The following is a 21,889-nucleotide window of genomic DNA, read 5'->3' on the forward strand; positions in this document are numbered from 1 at the left end:
TGTTGTTATAATTTTTCAGGTGCATCTATTTTGTGCAATCTAAAAGAAGGCAATGTTAGGGGTGAAAAAACATATGCGTGTTCCACCTGTCCGTTTATTTACAGATGACAATTCCCAAGTTGACTATGAATCTCCAGGTTCTTTAATACAGCTTCTTTAACAAACCTCAGTCCCACATATTATATAACTAAATGGAGATTAAACTATTTTGTAGAGACGCCGACGATACATGAACTACAATCTGAAGAAGCTGATTTGTTTTGACATGATGGTACAATTTATAAAATAACTGTTTATATGAGTATATTGTTTCACCCCTTTGCTGCTACATTACTCTATATATTATTTGAACATACAATGACATTGACGATAGCGAGTGTTTAATAGATAAAGAACAACTGCCTAACCATGATTCTGGTGATTCTCTAAACTATCTTCCTTATTTCAAAAATATATTTATTTTAAATGCTTTTAACTTATTCTATATTTACAGTTCCCAAGGGTTATGCTTCTTTGGGCCCTCCTGCTGAATATTGTAGGAAGTGTAATGCCATAATGTGGTAGGAGGAGAGGGCCAATAAACAAGTTAAGAAGGGAACTCCAAAGTTTAGTGTTTGCTATTCTCAAGGGCAAATAAAACTCCCGCCTACAAACCCCACACCTAATTACTTGAAGCATTTGTATGATGATCCTAGGAAAAGGAATTCATTCTTGAGAAATATCCGTTTATACAATGCTATGTTTTCCTTTACATCTATGGGTGGTAAGGTGGACCATTCCATTAACAGGGGTAGAGCACCTTACGTGTACTGGCTTAATGGACAAAACCATCATGTCTTTGGGTCTCTAATTCCGAATGAAGGAGACGATCCCAAGTTCTGTCAGCTCTACATCTATGATAATGAACATGAAGTGGAGAACCGCATGAAATAGGTACAAGTTGATGATGGTGAGGCTGTTGATAGTGAGATTGTTGAAGGCTTGATTTCAAAGTTAGATGAAACAAATCAGTTGGTTAAAAAATTTTGTTATGCCCGTGATCGGTTCAAAGAACAGCCCATTAGAGATTTAAAAATTAAATTGAAGATTTCCCGCTCGGAGAGTGGGCGCGAGAATATTATTGGTCCATCAGATGAAGTTGCTTGCGTAATGGTTGGTGATATTGATACCATAGTTGGTGAGAGAGATATTATTGCAGAGAAGAAGCCAAGTGAAAATGAGAGGGACATTATAATGGAGAAATCTGAAAAGAAGCTTGAACGGATATCATCTGTCCATCCATCACTAATGGCCTTATAATACCCAATACTATTTCCCTTTGGTGAGGATGGTTACCATGATGAAATTCCGTATGTTGATTCTGAGACACAAACCAAAAAGAAATGCAAGAGAATCACCATGAAAGAATACTACTCCTATCGATTACAGGTCCGAAAAAAAGAAGGTACAAATAATACTTCCTCCCAACTGTACTGTATTTTTGCTCAATAAATTTAATTATTTAACACCTACTTCTATTGGCCTAACAGGACTCCAGGTAATAAAATGATTAGTAGTTTTCTAATGTTCCATTTCTACATTGAATTATTCCATAACATTAATTTTTTTTCCTTCTAATTCTATTTTTATGCAGTGATGTACGTTGTGGAGTTTCAGAAGCGTGGTATCCCGCATGTGCATATGTTAATATGGCTAGATGGTGATTCAAAGAGAAACCTCATTGCCAATGTGGATAAGTATGTGATAGCTGAAATTCCAGATCCCATTAATGATCCAGTTTCTTATGATGCGGTAAGAATCTTGATGATTCATGGTCCTTGTGGCCTGCAAAATACGATATCACCTTGCATGAAGGATGAAAAGTGTACAAAACACTTTCCGAAAAAGTAAGTTAATATCTTCAACAAGTACCGTATATTAGATTCTGAAAATTAATTGTTACTAATTATCTAAAGTCAAATGCAGGTATTGTAGAGAGACATACTTTGATCAGTCTGGCTTTCCCATTTACAAGCGTCGGAATACTGGATTAAGTGTAATGAAAGGCAGTTGTGTACTTGACAATCAATGGGTGGTGCCTTATAATAGAGATTTATTGGTAAAATATAATTGCCATATGAATGTAGAGATCTGTTGTCATGCAAGAAGTTTGAAGTACTTATTTAAATATTGCTTGAAAGGCCATGATCGTGCAACCGTTGAGATATCTAGTCAGAGGAGGGAGTCTGCCAACCAAGAGGAAGTTGTTGTTGATGAGATTAATGCCTATTTTGATGGTTGGTACATATGCGCATCTGAAGCTGCTTACCGGATTTTCAGTTTTCCAATCCATTATCGTTCAATATATGTTCTAAGATTATCTTTTCACTTACCTGGGGAGAGGAGCTGTACCTTTACCGAGAAAGATAACTTGGAAAAAGTTGTACAAAGAGAGCAGTATAAACAAAGCCATCTTGAGGCTTTTTTTCGTCTGAATCAAAATGACATGTATTCTAGACAGTTTACATACGATGAAATTCCATAGTATTATGTTTTGAATGAGATTGATAGGATATGGACCATGCGCAAGAAAGGAAATCAAATTAGTAGACTGCTTTATACGTACCACAGTGCAGGAGAGTTATGGTACCTTCATCTTTTGCTCTCAAACGTTCGTGGTCCTACTTCTTTTAATGCTTTGAAAACCATCAATGGTGTATGTTGCAGAACTTTTAAAGAAGCATGTAAACAATTAGGTTTACTCGATGATGATAATGAGTGGCACTCAGTCCTGAAAGATTGTTCAAATGGTGGTTTCCCGGAACAAATAAGGCAGCTTTTTGTGCATATAATTGTTAACTGTCAAGTTACAGACTTAAAAAAGTTATGGGAGCAGCACTGGAAACATATGGTTGATGATCTGTTGCGTAAAAGACAGGTCGTGATAACATCTACCTTTACTGTTTTCTCTGACATGCAACTACAATATTATGCACTTGCTGGTAATTTATCATGCCTTTATAATTCATACCATTTCTACTTAATAAAGTTCTTATGCATTTATAATTTTTTTTAATTTTATAAAAAATTGTAGAAATCGATAAATTGCTGAAGTCTATTGGAAGATCATTAGCACAGTTCAAACAGCTTCTGCAGCCTCCCTCTCTGTATCTACAAAGTGGTATTAATAATTTAGTGGTTGAAGAAACGAGTTATAATCTTGAAAAAATGAAAGAGAACTTTGAGCAGTTGTTTGTTCATTGTAATGCTGAGGAACTAGAAGTGTATAACAATGTTCTACAATCGGTGCAGTCAAAAGCTGAAGGTGTTTATTTTGTGTATGGTACTGGTGGTTGTGGAAAAACTTTTGTTTGGAAGATGTTAATTTATAAGTTGCGGTCCCTGGGATTAATAGTACTACCCGTAGCCTCATCTGGCATTGCTGCTACACTCATGCCTGGAGGAAGAACAGCACGTTCCCGGTTTTGAATTCCCATTGTGCTTAATGACTGTTCTTCTTGTGGAATTCGTCACGATTTTGACATTGCAGAACTTATCAAGCATACAGATCTTATCATATGGGATGAAGCTCCTATGCAGCATCGTTATGCATTTGAATGTTTAGACCGTTCACTACGAGATATTATGAAAGCTGTTGACCCTAAAAGATTCAGTATGCCGTTTGGAGGCATAACAGTAGTTCTTGGTGGTGATTTCCATCAGATCTTGCCTGTCATTAACCAGGGCTCGCGCGGTGATGTAGTATCTGCTACAATAACCAGGTCTCCATTATGGTTGAATTCGAAGATTTTGTTATTGTACCGTAACATGAGACTTAACCAGGCACAAGATACTTTTGAGGTTGAGGAATTGAGATTATTTGCTGAATGGGTTCTCAAAATTGGCAATGGAGAGGTTCAACAATATGATGATTTTTCAAAAGAATATGCAGAGGGTGAAATTTTAATTCCTAGCCAATTCTGTGATCCTGAGTTGAAAAACACAGTTGATAACATGATCAAATGGACTTACCCTAATTTCTTGGAACAGTACAAGAGCCAGGTGTATTTAAGTGAAAGAGCGATACTGACACCCACCAAGGAACTAGGGATGAGTTTTTCAAGATGTCTTTGGCCAAACGACCCCCTGAGAGCATGTTGCAGCTCCAAGAGAGGGCAGGGAAGTATATCAAGGTTGAAGAAAGTATGAGGAAGACCGTAGTAAGTAATGAGCCCACTGGAGGCAAGAAACGAAAAACTGATTTGGAGTATATTGCTAAGGACAAATATCCTAGAACCGAACAAAACCCTGATTCAAACCCCAAGAAGGGAGGACCTGGGCAAAAGTTCACTGAATACGCTAAGCTGAATGCTCCCAGAAGTCAGATTTTGATGGAGATTGAGAAAGACAGAGATATTCGCTGGCCTAAGCCCTTGAAGGCTGATCCCGCCAAGCTAGATAAGGGCAAGTATTGCAGGTTTCACAAAGATGTTGGCCATGACACCGATGAGTGTAGGCAATTGAAAGATGAAATTGAGTTTTTGATTCGAAAAGGAAGATTGAACAAGTATACTGGAGATGGAGGGGACAGAAATAATAATGGAAGGAAGAACTTTGAAGATCGTAGGAGGGACCAAGACGATCAGGGGCGAAACCCCCAGCCTAGAGGACCAGTTATAAACACCATTTATGGAGGGCCGAGACCTCGAGGGCCTGTGATAAACACGATCTTTGGAGGTCCAACTGCTGCTGGATTGTCCAAAAATTCCAGAAAGGCATATACTAGAGAGGTTATGCATATTGTTGGAGAAGCCCCGAAGAGGGCCATGACAGAAGTAACATTAGCTTTTGATGATTCCGACCTAGAGAGTGTGAAGTTTCCCCATGACGACCCGCTGGTCATAACACCAATAATAGGAAATAGCCCGGTTAAGAGGGTCCTTGTGGATAATGGTGCTTCTGTGGATATCTTGCTCCACGACACCTTTCTAAGGATGGGGTATAATGACTCCCAGTTGACACCAACCGACATGCCGATATATGGATTTGCTGGAGTAGAATGTCCTGTGGAAGGGATAATTAAATTGCCAACCACCATAGGTACGGAGCCAAGGCAAGCAACGCAGATGCTGGATTTCGTGGTGGTAAAGGCTAGTTCAACTTATAATGCTATCATGGGGAGAACAGGGATACATGCCTTCAAGGCAGTCCCCTCTTCCTACCATTCAGTCATGAAGTTTCCCACCCAAAACGGGATTGGAGAAGAGAGAGGAGATCAAAAAATGGCTAGAAGCTGTTATGTGGCCTCTTTGAGGGCAGATGGAGTCGGGGGGCAGGTTCTTCCTATTGAAGATATGGACGTTCGAGAAAATGATGAGAATAGAGGAAGGCCAGCAGAAGAATTGGTTTCGGTTCCTTTAGACCCCGAGAATCCTGAGAGGACGACTTTCATTGGAGCCACATTAGAGGAGCCCCTTAGAGGGAAGTTAGTGAAATTTTTGCAAGAAAATAGTGATGTGTTTGCATGGTCAGCAGCTGATATGCCAGGCATAGACCCGGAGTTAATTACTCACAAGCTAAACGTAGATCCAAGCCGGAAGACAGTGAAACAAAAGAAAAGAAATTTTGCCCCGGAAAGACAATAGGCTATAAAGCAGGAAGTGGAAAAGCTTTTAGAGGCTGGTTTCATTGAGGAGATTCAATTTCCGGAGTGGTTAGCAAACCCTGTAATGGTGAAGAAGTCTAATGGAAAGTGGAGGATGTGTATAGACTTCACCGATCTGAATGATGCATGCCCCAAAGACTGTTTTCCGCTACCTAGAATTGATACTTTGATTGATGCCACCGCTGGACATGAGATGCTGAGTTTCATGGATGGGTTTAGCGGATACAACCAGATCAAAATGCATAAGGATGACATTCCCAAGGTATCATTTATCACTGACTTTGGTGTTTATTGTTATCTTGTTATGGCGTTTGGTCTCAAGAATGCAGGAGCCACCTATCAAAGGTTGGTGAATAGAATTTTTAAGGATCTTATTGGTAAGACTATGGAAGTCTATGTTGATGACATGTTAGTCAAGAGTCTAGTAAAGACTGATCATATAGCCCATTTAAGGGAAGCTTTTGAGGTCCTGAGGTACCACAAGATGATGTTGAATCCGACGAAGTGTGCTTTCGGAGTAGGATCTGGAAAATTCTTGGGATTGATGGTCTCGAAGAGGGGAATTGAGGCAAATCCCGATAAAATAAAGGCGATCCTGGACATGGAACCCCCCAAAACTGTCAAGGATGTTCAGAAGCTCACAGGAAGGGTTGCTGCGTTAGGACGATTCATCTCCAAGTCAGGAGACAAGTGCTTGTCATTTTTCAAGTCATTGAAGAACATCAAAGACTTTGTATGGAATGAGGAAAATCAGAAGGCATTTGAAGAGTTAAAGAAGTATATGGGCCAGGCCCCGTTATTGGCCAAGCCAGTTCTGAATGAAGTTTTATTTTTGTACTTGGCTGTTTCAGAGAGCGCCTTGAGCGCCGTGTTGGTTAAGGAGGAACTGAAAGTCCAGAAACCCGTATACTACGTCAGCAAAATTTTGCATGGTGCTGAGTTGAATTATTCAGCCATTGAGAAATTCGCTTTAGCCTTGGTAATGGCTTCAAGAAAGCTGCGTCCTTATTTTCAAGCTCACCAAATTGAAGTGCTAACAAATCAGCCACTGAGAAATATCATTCACAGTCCCAAGGCAAGTGGGAGACTGATTAAGTGGGCAATAGAGTTGGGAGAGTTCGATCTCAAGTATAAGCCACGTACGGCCATAAAAGCCCAGGCACTAGCTGACTTCCTGGTGGAATGTACCATACCCAACCAAGAAGTCGGGGGGCAGGAAGATACCATACCTCAAGACAAGGGAGTCGACAATGGGGACAAGGAGAAAGAATATTGGGTTCTCTATTTTGATGGAGCATCAAAAACAAATTCCAGTGGAGCAGGGTTGGTTTTGCAAAGCCCTGATGGATTCTTAATTGAGTATGCCATGAAGCTAGACTTCCCAACAACAAACAATGAGGCAGAGTATGAAGCCCTGATTGCTGGCCTTGGTCTAGCTGGGACACTTAGAGTCAAAAACTTAAAGGTCCGTGGAGACTCGAAGCTGATCATATCCCAGGTAAAGGGAGAATTTGAGGCAAGGGATGATACGATGGCTAAGTATGTTCGCCTAGTAAGGGCTGTGATGACCCAATTTAATGAATGCCATGTTGAACACATTCCAAGGGAAGAAAATGCTAAAGCAGATGCGCTATCAAAGTTTGCTTCATCTGAGATTGAAGAAAGTTCAGGAAGTGTGTACTTCCGTGTTTTGAAGACACGAAGCATAGATGTTAAGCTTGTGGCTCCCGTAGGCTTGGGGACGTCATGGATTGACCCCATCAAGGCTCACATTCAGACCGGTTGGTTGCCAAGCGATGCAATTGAGGCACGGAAGTTAACTGTTCGAGCACTAAGGTACTCTTTGATAGATGGGATTCTATATAAAAGATCTTTCGTGGTTCCTTACCTGAGGTGTCTCAGGCCCGATGAGGCACGCTTGGCTCTTGAAGAAGTGCATGAAGGTATTTGTGGACAATACCTGGGGGGCAGGGCCTTGGCTCATAAAATAACCCGTTTAGGCTTCTATTGGCCAGAAATGATGGCTGATGCCAAAGAATATGTGAAAAAGTGTGATCGCTGTCAGAAGCATGCACCAGTTGTTAGACAACCCCCCGAGATGCTGACCTCTATCAACTCGCCTATTCCCTTTGCCATGTGGGGGATGGATATTCTAGGGCCTTTTCCTATGGCCACGGCACAAAGGAAATTTCTGATTGTAGCCATTGATTATTTCACCAAGTGGATCGAAGCCAAACCCTTGGCCAAAATCACAACTAAGCAGGTTGCATAATTCCTGTGGGAAAACATTATGTGCCGATATGGAATTCCCCGTATCCTCGTCACTGACAATGGAACACAATTCAACAATGAGGAATTCAAGAAGTATTGTGAAGAAAATGAAATTGAGTTACGATTCACCTCTGTGGCTCACCCGCAAGCCAATGGGCAAGCAGAGGTAGCAAATCGGATAATTCTGGATGGACTAAAAAAGAGGATCGAGAAGTCAAGAAATAATTGGGTGGATGAGATACTTCCAATATTATGGGCCTATAGGACTACCTGTAGAGTCACGACAGGAGCTACTCCTTTCATGTTGGCATATGGGGCAGAAGCAGTAGTTCCCGTGGAGATATCGCATTCCTCTCCAAGGATTCAGACTTTCAATGCTGTAGAAAATGAGGAAGGGCAGAGGTTAGCCCTGGATCTAATTGATGAAGTTCGAGATGAGGCACATGCAAAAATAGTAGAATATCAGAAAAAGGCTTCATTTTATTACAACCTAAGGGTTAAAGAGAGATTTTTTAAACAAGGAGATCTAGTCTTGAGAAAAATAGAGGCTTCTGGTGTTGGACAGAAAGGAAAGCTTGCCCCGAATTGGGAAGGGCCGTACAGAGTCAAGAGCGTTCAGGGTAGAGGAACCTACAAGCTGGAAACTATGGAAGGTTTTGAAGTCCCGAGGACCTGGCACGCACAAAACCTGAAGGTTTACTATGTGTAAGATAGGAGAAGTACGATTCTCACTTGTCATTGACAAGTAGGTTTAAAAGCACCTTGAAGCTTTGCTTGCATAGGATTTTATATTCCAGTAGAATTTACATTGTCTAGTTAATGTTGATTAGGGTCGAACCCATGCTATGTAAGGTTTTGGAAAACCAGACTTCATATTAAAGAGTTTGAAATTATTTCTATCTAAGAATGTTTAAGGTTCAAATGCATATTAAGATTGTAAAGATAAAACAGAAAAAGGCAAGAAAAGCAACGTATAAAACATAACTTCGAAGGGTAACAAGTTCTGATATAAATAAAGTTCAAAAGGAAGATATACAAAAAGCTAGGCCTTGGAAGGCTGAGATTCCTCAGAACCACTATCCGAAGTCTCTTCGGAAGTTTCAGTCGTTTCTTTGGACGTCTCGGTCGTCCCCTCCGAAGTCCCTGTAGAAGTTCCCTCGGCAGGAGATGATGGCTGTTGAGGCGCTGCTTTGGGAGATTCTTCCACCCTGGCCTTCTTAGCAACAGGCTCGAATTCCTCCTCGGGGGAATCTTCCTCCTCTCCATCCTTGATCATACCAGCAAGCTTTTCAGTAACACCTCCAAGCTCTGGAACCCGCACTGGGCAAGGAAAGGGCAACTGCTCAAGGACCTCGGGAAACTCATCCTGGATGGCCTCCACAGCAGCGTCCCAGCCTTCCTTATAGCTAATAGGATGAAGAAGGGCGTCATGCTCCACCATCAAGTCTTTGAATTCTTGAGTGTCCATCCAGCCATCAAAGGCTTTTTCCTTCTGCGCCTTCAAGATGACATTTTCAGCCCGGGCCGTCTCCAGGTCAGAAGTGGAAGAGGCCAATTGAGCTTCAAGGGCCTCAATTTTTTGATTGGCCTCCTCCAACTTCTTGTTGGCATCTTCCAGGCCAACCTTCCAGGCCTTGGCTTGGTGAATTGCCCCTTGAAAATGGGCGTTAGCCTGCAGGAGAAAACATCAAAGGTTTAGAAAAGAAAGAAAAGAGAATTGTAAAAAGCATAAGTAAAGTACGTACCGTCGCCAGAGCTTGGGCTCCAAACAGCTCATTCCCCTCCAAGTCCTGTTGAAGGACAAAATCTTGATAATCCACCGGGGAAATGGAATGCTTAGACCATTCCTTGGACAGGGCCGTGCTGCCCACAATTGAGTCCTTGCCCCGGATCCCCCAAGCAGGTTGAAAGTAGGCACCTGGCCTCTGCTTGGTGCGCAGAACTTGGCTGGGGCCTTCCTCATCTGGCTCCGTCGCCTGAAGAAGGAACTCCGGGAAGCGGTCACCCAGTCGAGGGTCCTTAAAGATCTTCCCGGCCCTCTTCATCCTGGTTGTCTCCAGGTCCTTCGGCTTGGTAGCCTCCTCAATCTTCTCGGCCACTGCAACAAACAAAGTCAGTTGAAAATCAATGAAATAAAAGTGCAGGAAATAAAGGAGATAAGAAAGGGAACTTACTTTTCTTATTAACGGGCGAAAGGCCGCGTTCTACCAGGACGGTCTCCCGGATAAGGTCCCAACAATGGGAAGTGCCGTTGTCTTGCGTAAGGAGGTTGAAACCTCTAGCCTCCTCCTCAGACAAAGTTATGTCATTCGGGCTCCCGTCTACGGCCAGCCCAAAGGATGATCGAAACAGGGAGCCCCAATCTCCACCTTCCCAAATAACAAACAAAAAATCTTTCTTCCACCCCAAGTTGTTATCAGGGATGGACTTCCCATTCACGATATGGGGGATAGTGGGGCGCTGGTTGATAGAAACCCAACCCGGACTTTTATCAGGGCTGTTTTTGAACTGAAAAATCTTCCTGAAGACAGCAACAGATGTGGGGATGTTGTGCTTGGCGCATTGCGACAGATAGCACAGAATCAACCTCCAGGAATTAGGGGGAAGTTGGCAAGGGCTGATGCCCACATCAGCCAGTAGCAAAGGAATGAATGGATGAAAAGGGAGTCTAATACCTGCCCTCAAAGTATCCCTATAGACGCATAGCGCGTCCTTCTTCCACTGACAGGCCCTGTCGGCCGGACCCGCAAGAACCAGCTTAAAAGGCTCCTTAATTTTGAAGCAGCTGCTCAACTTTTCCAGCTCCTTGGGATCCCGTAAAGCACTGATATGATCGTGCGCGTCCAGATGCGCATCAGACGGATACTCGTCCCCTCGAGTATTGATCATGTCGATTAAGGAAGTATACCTCGATCGAATAGGAAAATCATTGGACTTTCTAGCCACGTTCATCTTGGCCAAACGAGTCATTCTTTTGTCAGCCATCTGAAAAAAGAATGAGGCACGTAAATAGGCTATCTTAAAATGGCACACAATGGAAAAATAGAAACGAAAAGCAAAGGGAAGAATCTTACCTAAAGAAGCACTCCTGAAAAAGGCTTTGAGCTCCGACTTGCTGTTATTGCTCTGAGAATCTTAGCAGGAGGATAAAGAAGAAAACTAAGAAATGAGAAAGTGAGGAGTAATAGCCTTTCCTCATTCCTTTATATAAGAGGAAAAGGAAGTTGAAGGGACGAAAAGCCCATTGAGGACAAAAGCCCATAAGAAAGAGCCCAGAAAAAAGAATATTCCAGAATATTCCAAGGAATTCTAGAGCATTCTTAACAGGGTGTATTAAGCCCAGATCAATAAAAGAGGCCCAATAAGCTTTGAAAAGGCCCAATAAAAGAGGCCCAATAAGATTTGAAAAGGCCCAATAAAAGAGGCCCAATAAGATTTGAAAAAGCCCAATAATAGAGGCTCATAAAAATTTAATAAGGCCCAACAAAAAAGGCTAGGCCCAAATCCAATTAGGATTTGGAAAATACAATACCCTAAATTAAAGCTAAATAAAGAAGGCTAGTGGAAGACCAGGAACCAGGTCGAAATCCAGGTCGTGAATCCTGCCCGAAATCTTTCGAGCAGACACCCGAAAATAGCGGGTAATAAAGACCAGAATCCAGGTCGAAATTCAGGTCGTGAATCCTGCCCGAAATCTTTCGAGCAGACACCCGAAAATAGCGGGTAATAAAGACCAGAATCCAGGTCAAAATTCAGGTCGTGAATCCTGCCCGAAATCTTTCGAGCAGACACCCGAAAATAGCGGGTAAAAAAGACCAGAATCCAGGTCGAATTCCAGGTCGTGAATCCTGCCCGAAATCTTTCGAGCAGACACCCGAAAATAGCTGGAATAACGGGACTGAATTGAGGTCGAAGCTTCGACCAGGAATGAGGTCGAATAAACCAAGCATCTTTCAAAAAAATGGGGATTAAAAACCCAGATCGAAGTTCGATTAGGATCCTGGTCGAATTCCAGGTCGTGGATCCTAGTCGAAATCCTTCGACCAGGAAACAAGAAAATCAAGGAATTTTCGAACAGGATTCAGGTCGAAATATCGACTAGAATCCTAGTCGAAATCCTAGTCGATAGGCATGACAAAAAGCTAAAAAAAAAAAAAAAAAAAAAAAGGGGGGGGCTGGAATTTTCGACCTCGATCCAGGTCGAATTTTCGACTAGGATCCTGGTCGAATTCCAGGTCCTAGATCCAGGTCGAAAATTCGACTAGGATTCTGGTCGAATTCCAGGTCGTGGATCCTAGTCGAATTCTTTCGACCAGGATGACAAGGCTGGCCCCTATTTTCGACTAGGATCCAGGTCGAAATTTCGACTAGGATCCTGTCGAAAAAAGGGCTGGAAATTTGAAAAATCCAGAAATTAGGGAAAATTCCAGAAAATAAGGAAAAAATCCCAGAAAAATCCCAGAAAATTAGGGAAAATCCCAGAAAATTAGGGAAAATCCCAGAAAATTAGGAAAAATCCCAGAAAATTAGGGAAAATTCCAGAAAATAAGGAAAAAATCCCAGAAAATTAGGGAAAAATCCCAGAAAATTAGGGAAAATCCCAGAAAATTAGGGAAAAATCCCAGAAATAAGGGAAAAATCCCGGAAATAAGGGAAAAATTCCTGGAAATTAAGATAATTCCTGAATAAAAGGAAAAATTCATTGTAAATGTGTAGGTCGCTCCACACTTTACGAAAAAACGAAACCCTGTAAGGGAACAAATAGACTTAACTTCTGCGAAACCTGATCAATGTTTCCCAAAAGTTGGGGGGCAAATGATAGGGATAAATAAATTATGTTTGTATAATTAAATACTGCATTAATTGTACAAACTGTGGGCTGCCAGACCCAATAAAAAGATATATGATACTCATACCAGAAAGGTTAAGCCTGATGGACCAGATCAGGCCTGATGGAATAAAAAAGGCCCAAAAGCCCTGATTATTAATTAATTTCGTAATTAATTAATAAGGGACAAATCAGATGTTGAAAAGAGTCCCGATAAGGATATAAATCCTTGGAGATTAGCCTCAAGGGGACCTAAAAGGATAAGGAATCAGTTTCCTACTATCTAGGACTCCAAAGTCCATTCTAATTATGAGACTTGCCCACCAAGTCTCCTATACCAAGTCCAATTCAAGGACTCCCAACATCTATATAAGGGGTCTCACCCCCACCAATCAGAACTACGTTTTTTGGCTTGATTCTCTAATTCACAGAGATACGTAGGCATCTCGTAAAGGCAGATTGAGTCACGAAACCCGAGAGCAGCCATTAAAGGCCTTGAGCTCCCGAATCTTAGTATTAAATACAGCAAGTAATAACCTTGGTTTTTTATCCACAACAAATAATATTAAGAACTTTTCTTAATTAATTTATAATCAATTAAATCTCATTTAATCAATTATTAAATTTTCCAATTAATTATTTATTTCACAAATAAATAATTATTTAGCCATTATTAATTAATTCCTCCACCATTAAATCATTCTCTTTTTATGGTGTGACCCTGTAGGTTCAATATTAAGCCGGTAGTAGAAATAAATAATAATAAAACTATTTTATCATTATTTATATAAATTCTCTAATTTATTAAATATGATTAATTAATTAATCACATTTATTCTACATTGTGAGGGATACTTCTCAGCATATCGCGACTATCCGGATAATATGAATTCACTGCTTAGAATACCAAGAACCTATTCAGTGAATAGTTACCGTACAATAAACTCCTTCTACCCTATAATGTTCCGATTAAATACAAGGCATGGATCTCGTGTCAAGCCTATCTAATTCAATCACTTTGCTTACCATTTACTATGCGTAGTTCTATGCAAATTAGAAACTCCTTTCTAATTTCATTTACTCTGGCCAGAGATTCCTGAACTAGCATAAGTGGATCAGCCTTGAACATTCGCTTCCTTCACTGGAAGGGGTAGATCCTTTATTGATCATACACTATCTTCGTGTACAAATTCCTATACCCAGAAGAGCCCTAATAATTGTCCCTGGAGACTAAGAACTAAACCAAAGCATAGTTCAGTGTACACAAGATGACTATGATGACCTCAAGTCTAAGGATACTTGTACAACTATCACTATGTGAACAACTGCTGACACGTGAGTGAACTCCATCAGTTGTTCAGCTGTGCGAGTCATGTTCAGTGAACTTATTCCATAATAAGCACCTACATACTAGCTATAGTGTCACCACACAAATGTCTATGAGAACAGACATCCTTCATAATGAAGCAAGCATAGTATGTACCGATCTTTGCGGATTATTAATTACCAGTTAGTAATCCTATGACCAGGAACTATTTAAGTTTAGAGTTATCATCTTTTTAGGTCTCACTATTATGATCTCATCATAATCCATAAAAAGCTTTACTCTAAACTATGGTATATCTTATTTAAACACTTAAATAGATACAGCCCGTAATAAAAACAAAACAAGTCTTTATTAATATCAATGAAATCAAAACAGATTACATAAAAGTTATTCCTAAATCCTAATGCATGATTGGACTTAGGACATATTCCTTTCAGAATATAGGCCCGATGCAACCTTTAAAATTATTTTGGATATTATAAAATTGATAAAAAGGGTAATCCTACATTTACTTCAACACAAATAATTCCAAATATAATAGTTATCTAAATCTATTATACTTAATCATAAATTACAAATATAAAAATATTATATTGATACATCAATTGGCACATTAAATCTTAATTTCAAATCCTCTTTTTATGATATATCAAATTGGGACAAATCAAATTTGGATAGGTCAAGTACTATACAGAGATTTGCAGAAGCAACAGTAGATTTAACTTTCACCCTTTTGGTTTAATAGGAGCAGTGGTTATGAACATCAATAACAACAAAATTTACAGAGAAAACCAAGGGATAATGTATAATATGTATTGTGCTTCAATTGACAAGGACCAGACATTTTTCTCAAAAGCATATACTGAATTTACTATTCATGCACAAGGAAAACCACCATCAATAGGATGTGTAGAAAGGCTGTTGAAAACCCTGCTTTACAGTTCTTTTCTTTCACTATTTTGAGGTAAGTACAGTGTGTTTCTGCAACTTTTCACATGATAAAACCGAAATTACAAAAATATAGAGAAAAGTTGATGAGTACTACTGCGTACTAAGGACACCTACTCTGTTTTATAACAACTGTAGGTACCACAGTCCCAATGGTCTATGGAAGCAAATGATGCAGGATTTAAAAATTAATAAAAGAGGAACAAAAGTTTAGGCTAACAGTTAAACAATTCATGCTAAAAAATTCAATATCTTATAAGCACGTGACAATCAGTTAGTCCAATGCAGTAAAACAGAACCAAAGCATATACTTATATCATCTAACTAATTATCACATGTAGAAACAATAATTCAACATGGTTCTCAGTTATGTCTCCTTCCTACCATACCCTGTTTGAGCTCACTACTGAAAAAATTATGTGGTCAATCCGTGTTCGTGCTCAAGCTGTATGGAAAGGTATTAACCGAACTACAAATGAGTTTCGAGGTTTCAGCATACTTTTTATTGATGAACAGGTATGTACTAATTATGATATATGTATACTCATTAATTACTTCAACTACATTAGCTGCATCAATTGCATTTTTCTATTTCAGGACTGTAGGATTCATGCATTTATTAGTGAGAAGATTTATGCCCCTTTTACATCACTTTTGGAAGAAGGCAAAGTGTACGATGTCTGCAATTTTAAGGTTTTAAATTACAAAGGAGACGAGAAGAATAAATGTGTAAGAAATAGGCTACACATTTATTTTGACTCCCAAACAGAAATGAAACCTTTAAATGATGATATTTGGCTACTTAAGCCTTATGCATTCGATCTGTTTTCTCTGAAAGATGTTCCAAAGTTTATAAATAATGATGATACAAGCTTTCTTATAGGTAATTTAATTACAATTATTGCTTTGAAGAAACACCTACATTTGAACTAATGAATATTTTGTGATGAAGTAATACATTATTGTACTATAATGTAGATGTGGTTGGATCCGTACAGACATGTACAACACGGTGTGTTACCTCTAAGGATGACCCAAGCAAATCCCATGTTAAGTTTAGTTTGTGTAAGGGAAGGTTAGATGCTATTTATATATATATGTTAATTATTTATCAATCTCTTAAAAATATAATGTGGTCCTAACAATCCATAAGTTATATTTCAGGGATGAAGTAAATGTAACCATTTTCAATGAATTTGGAAAAGAATTTGAATCTCTATTACAGGCTGCTGAAGAGGAACATGTAGTGGTGATTTTAGCGTGTGCTAAAGTGAATAAGTATGAAGGTAGAACAATTAATTAGTGCATTACATTACACCTCAGATCATTCTTTAACATGTGCCTATTACAGCAACAAAAGAGATATACCTAACCAATTATCTTGCCACAAGATACTACATTAATCCAAAACACTACAATTTTCAGCTGCTGTTAAAAAGGTAAAGGAAATCAAATAGAGGTGTAACATTTTAAAGAATGTAATACTTTGTTTAACATGAATAATTTCAATGATTTAATTTTTTTCTTATTAGCTTGAAGGCTATTTCTAAAAAAGAACAAATTGATGATACTATTTACACGGTTAAGCAGCTTAAAACTCTTAATAATGATTATCTTAATATAAGTTTCATTTCAATTTTTTTTAAACAGATATAGTACAAAGTTAATGTTAAAGTTAACATATTAAACTTAAATTTTACAGAAGAATATACTTTGTCGTGTAACAGTTAAAAAGGTTGATGACCAATGTAATTGATATGAGAATTATCATGTCAAATGCGACAAGGAGGTGGTGTTAACTGAACGAAGATGGAAATGTAGTGAATGCCCAAGAAACCTACCCTATCCAGATAAGAGGTGATTTCCTATATATTTTTACCCAATTGATTAATACACTGTTATTTAGATGTAATTTGATTAATCTTTAATGACAAGGGATGATAATTGAAGTACAATTACCACAGGTACAAGGTTTGTACAATATGTGCTGATGAAACCGGATTTGTGACAATAATCTTCCCCGATGATGAAGTACGTAGAATGATAGGGATGGATGTTTACGAGCTAGAAAAAAAAATGAGTGATGTATCTTTTAATGACATATCGCTCTATTTTACCATTTATGAGAGGAAATATTATCAATGCCTAAATATTGTTAGGAGTCTGAAAGCATAAACCTTCAATACAATGCAGAGCCTCAAGAAGCTATTGCCTAAAATACTGGAATGATGAAAACATAATTAAATCTAAAATTTCTGTCACTGCAATATGTATCTTACAGAGAAAATATAATAACTAACTAAGTAAGAGTTAATTTAAAAATTTTGGATTAGTACTTACAATTCCTCCATTTCTTAATTTTATAGGCGGGTAATGAAAAGCTTTTTCCACCGATTCTGAAAGAAATGCAGGGAAAACAATTCACCATTACTCTATGCCCATCAGAAGAGAATATTAAAGAACAATCAAATGTTTTTGATGCAAAGAGAATTGGTCCTCCGGAAGAGGTAACACGTAGTCATGATCCTAACGAACCAAAAAGCCCACAGGTGGAAGAGTTGTCAACAAATACTGTAATACAGGTAAGGAACCTCCACAGTTTCTGCATTCCAGGAAATATTTGTGCCAAAAAATTAATGTGCAATGTATTTTAACTTCATTTTAGGAATTAGATTCGCAACAAGTTTTAGTAAATTTTACTAGCCCTCCAACAAGTAAGTCTACAAATAGGTCTCGCGGACGGAAGAGCAAGAGTTCGATCAAGTGTGAGCTAGAGGAATCACCTAGATTAACAAAAATGCAGAAATGAAGAAACTGTAAGTTAAATAAATTGAATCACAACTCACTTTACTATTAAAGTTTGACGCACAAACTAATTACATGTTATCCATGCAGATGGAAAAATTGGAGTTCTGTAAATTTGCTGCAAAGTAATAGATTGAAACATTGTATTCTTGGCTACATTTAAACTTTGATGGATGTTTTATTTGGAAAATTTGTAACGTCAAATTAAATTATGCAGTTGCGAGTCAACATCTAACACTTATCTATTCACAACCTACCTTGATGAAATTTCTTTAATGTGATTCCCATCATCTATGAATGTCTTACATCAAATATATGACTGCCTCATGCATTAAATAATAGGTAAGGTTGATATATTCATTTATGCATTAACTAACAATAATCATAAACAGCCTATAAGTATAGTGTCTTTCTTTCAATGACTAAGGTAACCAAACCCGACAATTCTTAAAACCCAGTAGGAAGTTGATCCGGAATGAAGAGCAAAATGTATGATTCATTTAAAGAATTACGTAAAGGAAAATACGATAAGAAGGTGCCTGCAAGAGTTCTCAATATTTGGAGAGGATACAACAAAACAACAGGTGCTCCTTTCAAGCCATTCAATATGCTGCTGTTGGATAATAAGGTAATCGGAAATAAATTTGTCTTAACACACTGACTTATTTTAATGATTATTCTATATATAAAGTTCTAACTTCTCACTTTTTAATTCAGAAGTGTAGGATTCATGGTTTTGTCCCTGCATCTGCAGCTGATCTGTTAGAGCTTGTTGTTGAAATGGGTAAATGTTATATTATCAAAAAATTTACTGTTAAAGACTATCTTGCTGAAGAAAAATTCCGTCCAGTCATGAAAGATATACAAATAGTGATGTCAAAGGATACCAAAATAGTTGATATCACTGAAAATGAAGTAGCCATAGAGAAGTTTATTTTTGATTTCTATGACCTTGGTGATTTGAAGGAACTATCTCAACAGACAACCTATCTGACAAGTAAGTTTTTAAAAACTAAAATCCTTATATTTCAAAAATTGAAATATTAAGATTTTAATTCCTATCTTATCCGGCTGAAGATGTCATAGGAGTTATACAAGATCTGCAACTCAGGATTTCCAGATTCACTAACAAGCTAAATCAACAACAATCTCAAATGAAATTCTACATTTCGGATGGCAACACTTCTGCTAGAGTTACCTTATGGGATTCTTTTGCTGAACAGCTCAACGAAACAATGCAGGAGGAATGGGAATATCCTATTATAATTATCATAAGCTGTGCAAGGATAACTCTCTGGCAAAGTACGTATACAATAGTTTATCTAAAATAGTTCTCTAACACCTACTGGATTTAACGCTAAATTTCATATAAACATATGCAGATGAAATTGATATGTCAAATATTGGAGCTACTTCATTTCAACTTAATTGTAACCATCACAGTCCGGTTCATTTGAGAAATGCGTACGTCCATACGGTTTCAACACGGTATTTAGTACAATTTTTTAGAATATATGGTGATATATAAGACAATACATTACTAGATATTATTCAATTGCAGGTTAAAACTACCACAATTTGCTGATATTATGCATGTGAAGATAAGTTCAGAACCACCAAAAACTTTTTCAGTAAATGAGATACAAGGCCTGGGTGATGAATTCATTGATGTTAGTATCCATTACTTATTTTGTTATTTACATTAAGCATCATTGTTTGAGTAATTAAAACCATATACATGTACATGCAGAAAAAATGCTACTGCAACTTGAAAGTCATCGCGGTTTAAGAAACGGATAATTGGTTCCGTAAAATATGCTCATCATGCTATAATCCAACAACTACAGTTAATGACTCACAATACTGCAAGCATTGCCCTAGAGAGGTTCCATATCCTATAACATGGTATAGTTTATTTCTACCATAAATTAATTACATTAACTCAAATTGCTGAATTTCTTAGACAAACATATTTGGTCAAACAGGTTTAACATCCTTTTGAGGGCTGGAGACAACACTGGTGAGATAGACATCTTGATGGAAAATAAAGCCGCTCAAATATGCTATGGGAAAGGAGCGGGTGAACTGTTCGAAGAGGTAACTATAAAATTTTGGTAGATAACAAAATATCAATTTAAAACTAAACAACTAATTTATGTTCCTAATCTGATAGACAAACGAAATGATATTTCCATCTTTACTCAAGACAATTGAACAAAAGGAGTACTTCATGAAGCTTATCATATAAAAGGAGAACATCAAATCCAAGTCCAGGCTGTATACTGCCATTGATATCAATAATAGGAGGACTATAAGCAATATTTCAGAATACCAGCCTAAACCAATTCAGGAGTCACTTGTAGAGGTAAAAAGGTATATATCACTATATGAATAGTCATTTTTGGTATGCCACTAATGCTAAATTTTGCTAAATAAGTCTTTTCTACATTAAACAGGCATCAAGTTCATCCTATCACCTGGATTCAGTTTCACAGAACTCCTAGAAATTAACAGAGATTCAATTAATTATTTATAGAGTATGTTTGTAGTTTTTGATCCATAAGTAGCAAAGTAGAAATCATAGTTGTATTAGATTTCCAAAATAGAAATTAAGCGCAAGAAATATATATGGTTATTGTTGCGCAATTAATTAAAGAGCTTTTCCTATAATACATCCTTCAAATCTAATTCAAACAATAGATATTTAAATTCAGATTTAACTGTCATACACAAATACATAAACAACATAAGTTAATAACACATTGTATCATCCATAATTAGAACGCAACTGAAAATTTTATAAAAGTACAATAAAGATTCATTAAACAGAGGAAATTAACTAATAAGCAATACCAGGAAATTGAAGTTTCCCCTATAAACAAACAGCAATTGGTTGTCACGAAGAAAGTTATTTTCCACAACAAACTCCATCCATCCAATACCAAATCTGCATCACCTTCCAATCTTCAAAACTTCAACATTCCAATCCCTTCCACCATAAGTCAAGATAGTATTCGTTCTTTTGCCCCAGTCAAAATAAATTGGAAATAAATCTCTTTCAAAGTCCTAATATTTAACACATTAAGTGAATAAGAGCAGTAAACCTAAACATATATTTAGCAATAAACAAATCATTTCATAAGTTAACTTACCACGCCATGAAATTCTTTCCCTACATGACATCGAGAAAGTACAGCAACAAAGGACGAGGGTTCCTCAGCCAGTGGTACATTATCATCAAAATAGGAAACCAAATAAAATTATTACAAAGACTTTATAATTAATCAAAATACTAAGAGAAAAAAATTACCAATGGGAATGTTGTTCTGCTGTTCCTCCAGTGACGAATCATCTGAATTTGAGTCTAATAGTGCAAGAGGTTATAAGAAAAAAATATAACCAATTTAGGAATACTTTATAGGTAATGAAAGAATAAGAGAAAAAATTGTTACGAATGGGATTGTTGTTCTGCTGTTCCTCCATTGACGAATCATCCGAACCCGAATCTGAGTCTAATAGTGCAAGATGATTTAAGAAAAAAAATATATCAAAACTCTTAAGAAATAAGGTCTGTAAATATATGAACAAACTGTATACCTTGGTCAGTGTTGTCATGCGCTGGTGCAATTAAATTAATATCCAAATCAGATTCTGAACCTACAAATTCAAGATTAATGATTAATAAATAAATATTCATCAACAACAGTGTTAGATTACGATGTTTCCAATTTGTATAAAGATTATTCTATATTTACTAAACAGTGAAAATACCTCCTTTATCTGTACTCTCACTGACCAATACCATCTGCATGTCTTCATCAATGGCATTACCAATTAAATTCGCCAAATCACTTGCAGTTGAATGGTATTCAAGATTAGGTACCTCATCCACAGTAGGCTCATTAGACAATGTTTTTTGGAACAATTCAACACAAAATTGACCATCAGAATTAACTAAATGATTCAAACCATCGGAGTTGTAAACCTCCACACTGAAATTTGCCTCACCAAAGTAGTCAAAAATAATGACATATTCATCTAAAACTTCATACCGCTCAAAGAAACC

At 37.7% G+C, this 21,889-nt stretch overlaps 1 protein-coding gene across 1 annotated transcript; it reads left to right on the forward strand.

Annotated features, from left to right (window-relative positions):
• The first annotated feature begins 1,382 nt into the window (after positions 1–1,382).
• Positions 1,383–2,524, forward strand: LOC141685189 (uncharacterized). The gene is made up of 4 exons (XM_074490306.1): positions 1,383–1,444; positions 1,530–1,537; positions 1,634–1,886; positions 1,966–2,524. The coding sequence occupies exons 1-4, from the start codon at positions 1,383–1,385 to the stop codon at positions 2,522–2,524; spliced, it is 882 nt and encodes a 293-aa protein (XP_074346407.1).
• Positions 2,525–21,889: the final 19,365 nt, after the last annotated feature.

The sequence above is a fragment of the Apium graveolens genome, chromosome 9 (genome assembly GCF_009905375.1).
Source record: "Apium graveolens cultivar Ventura chromosome 9, ASM990537v1, whole genome shotgun sequence".
NCBI lineage: Eukaryota > Viridiplantae > Streptophyta > Magnoliopsida > Apiales > Apiaceae > Apium > Apium graveolens.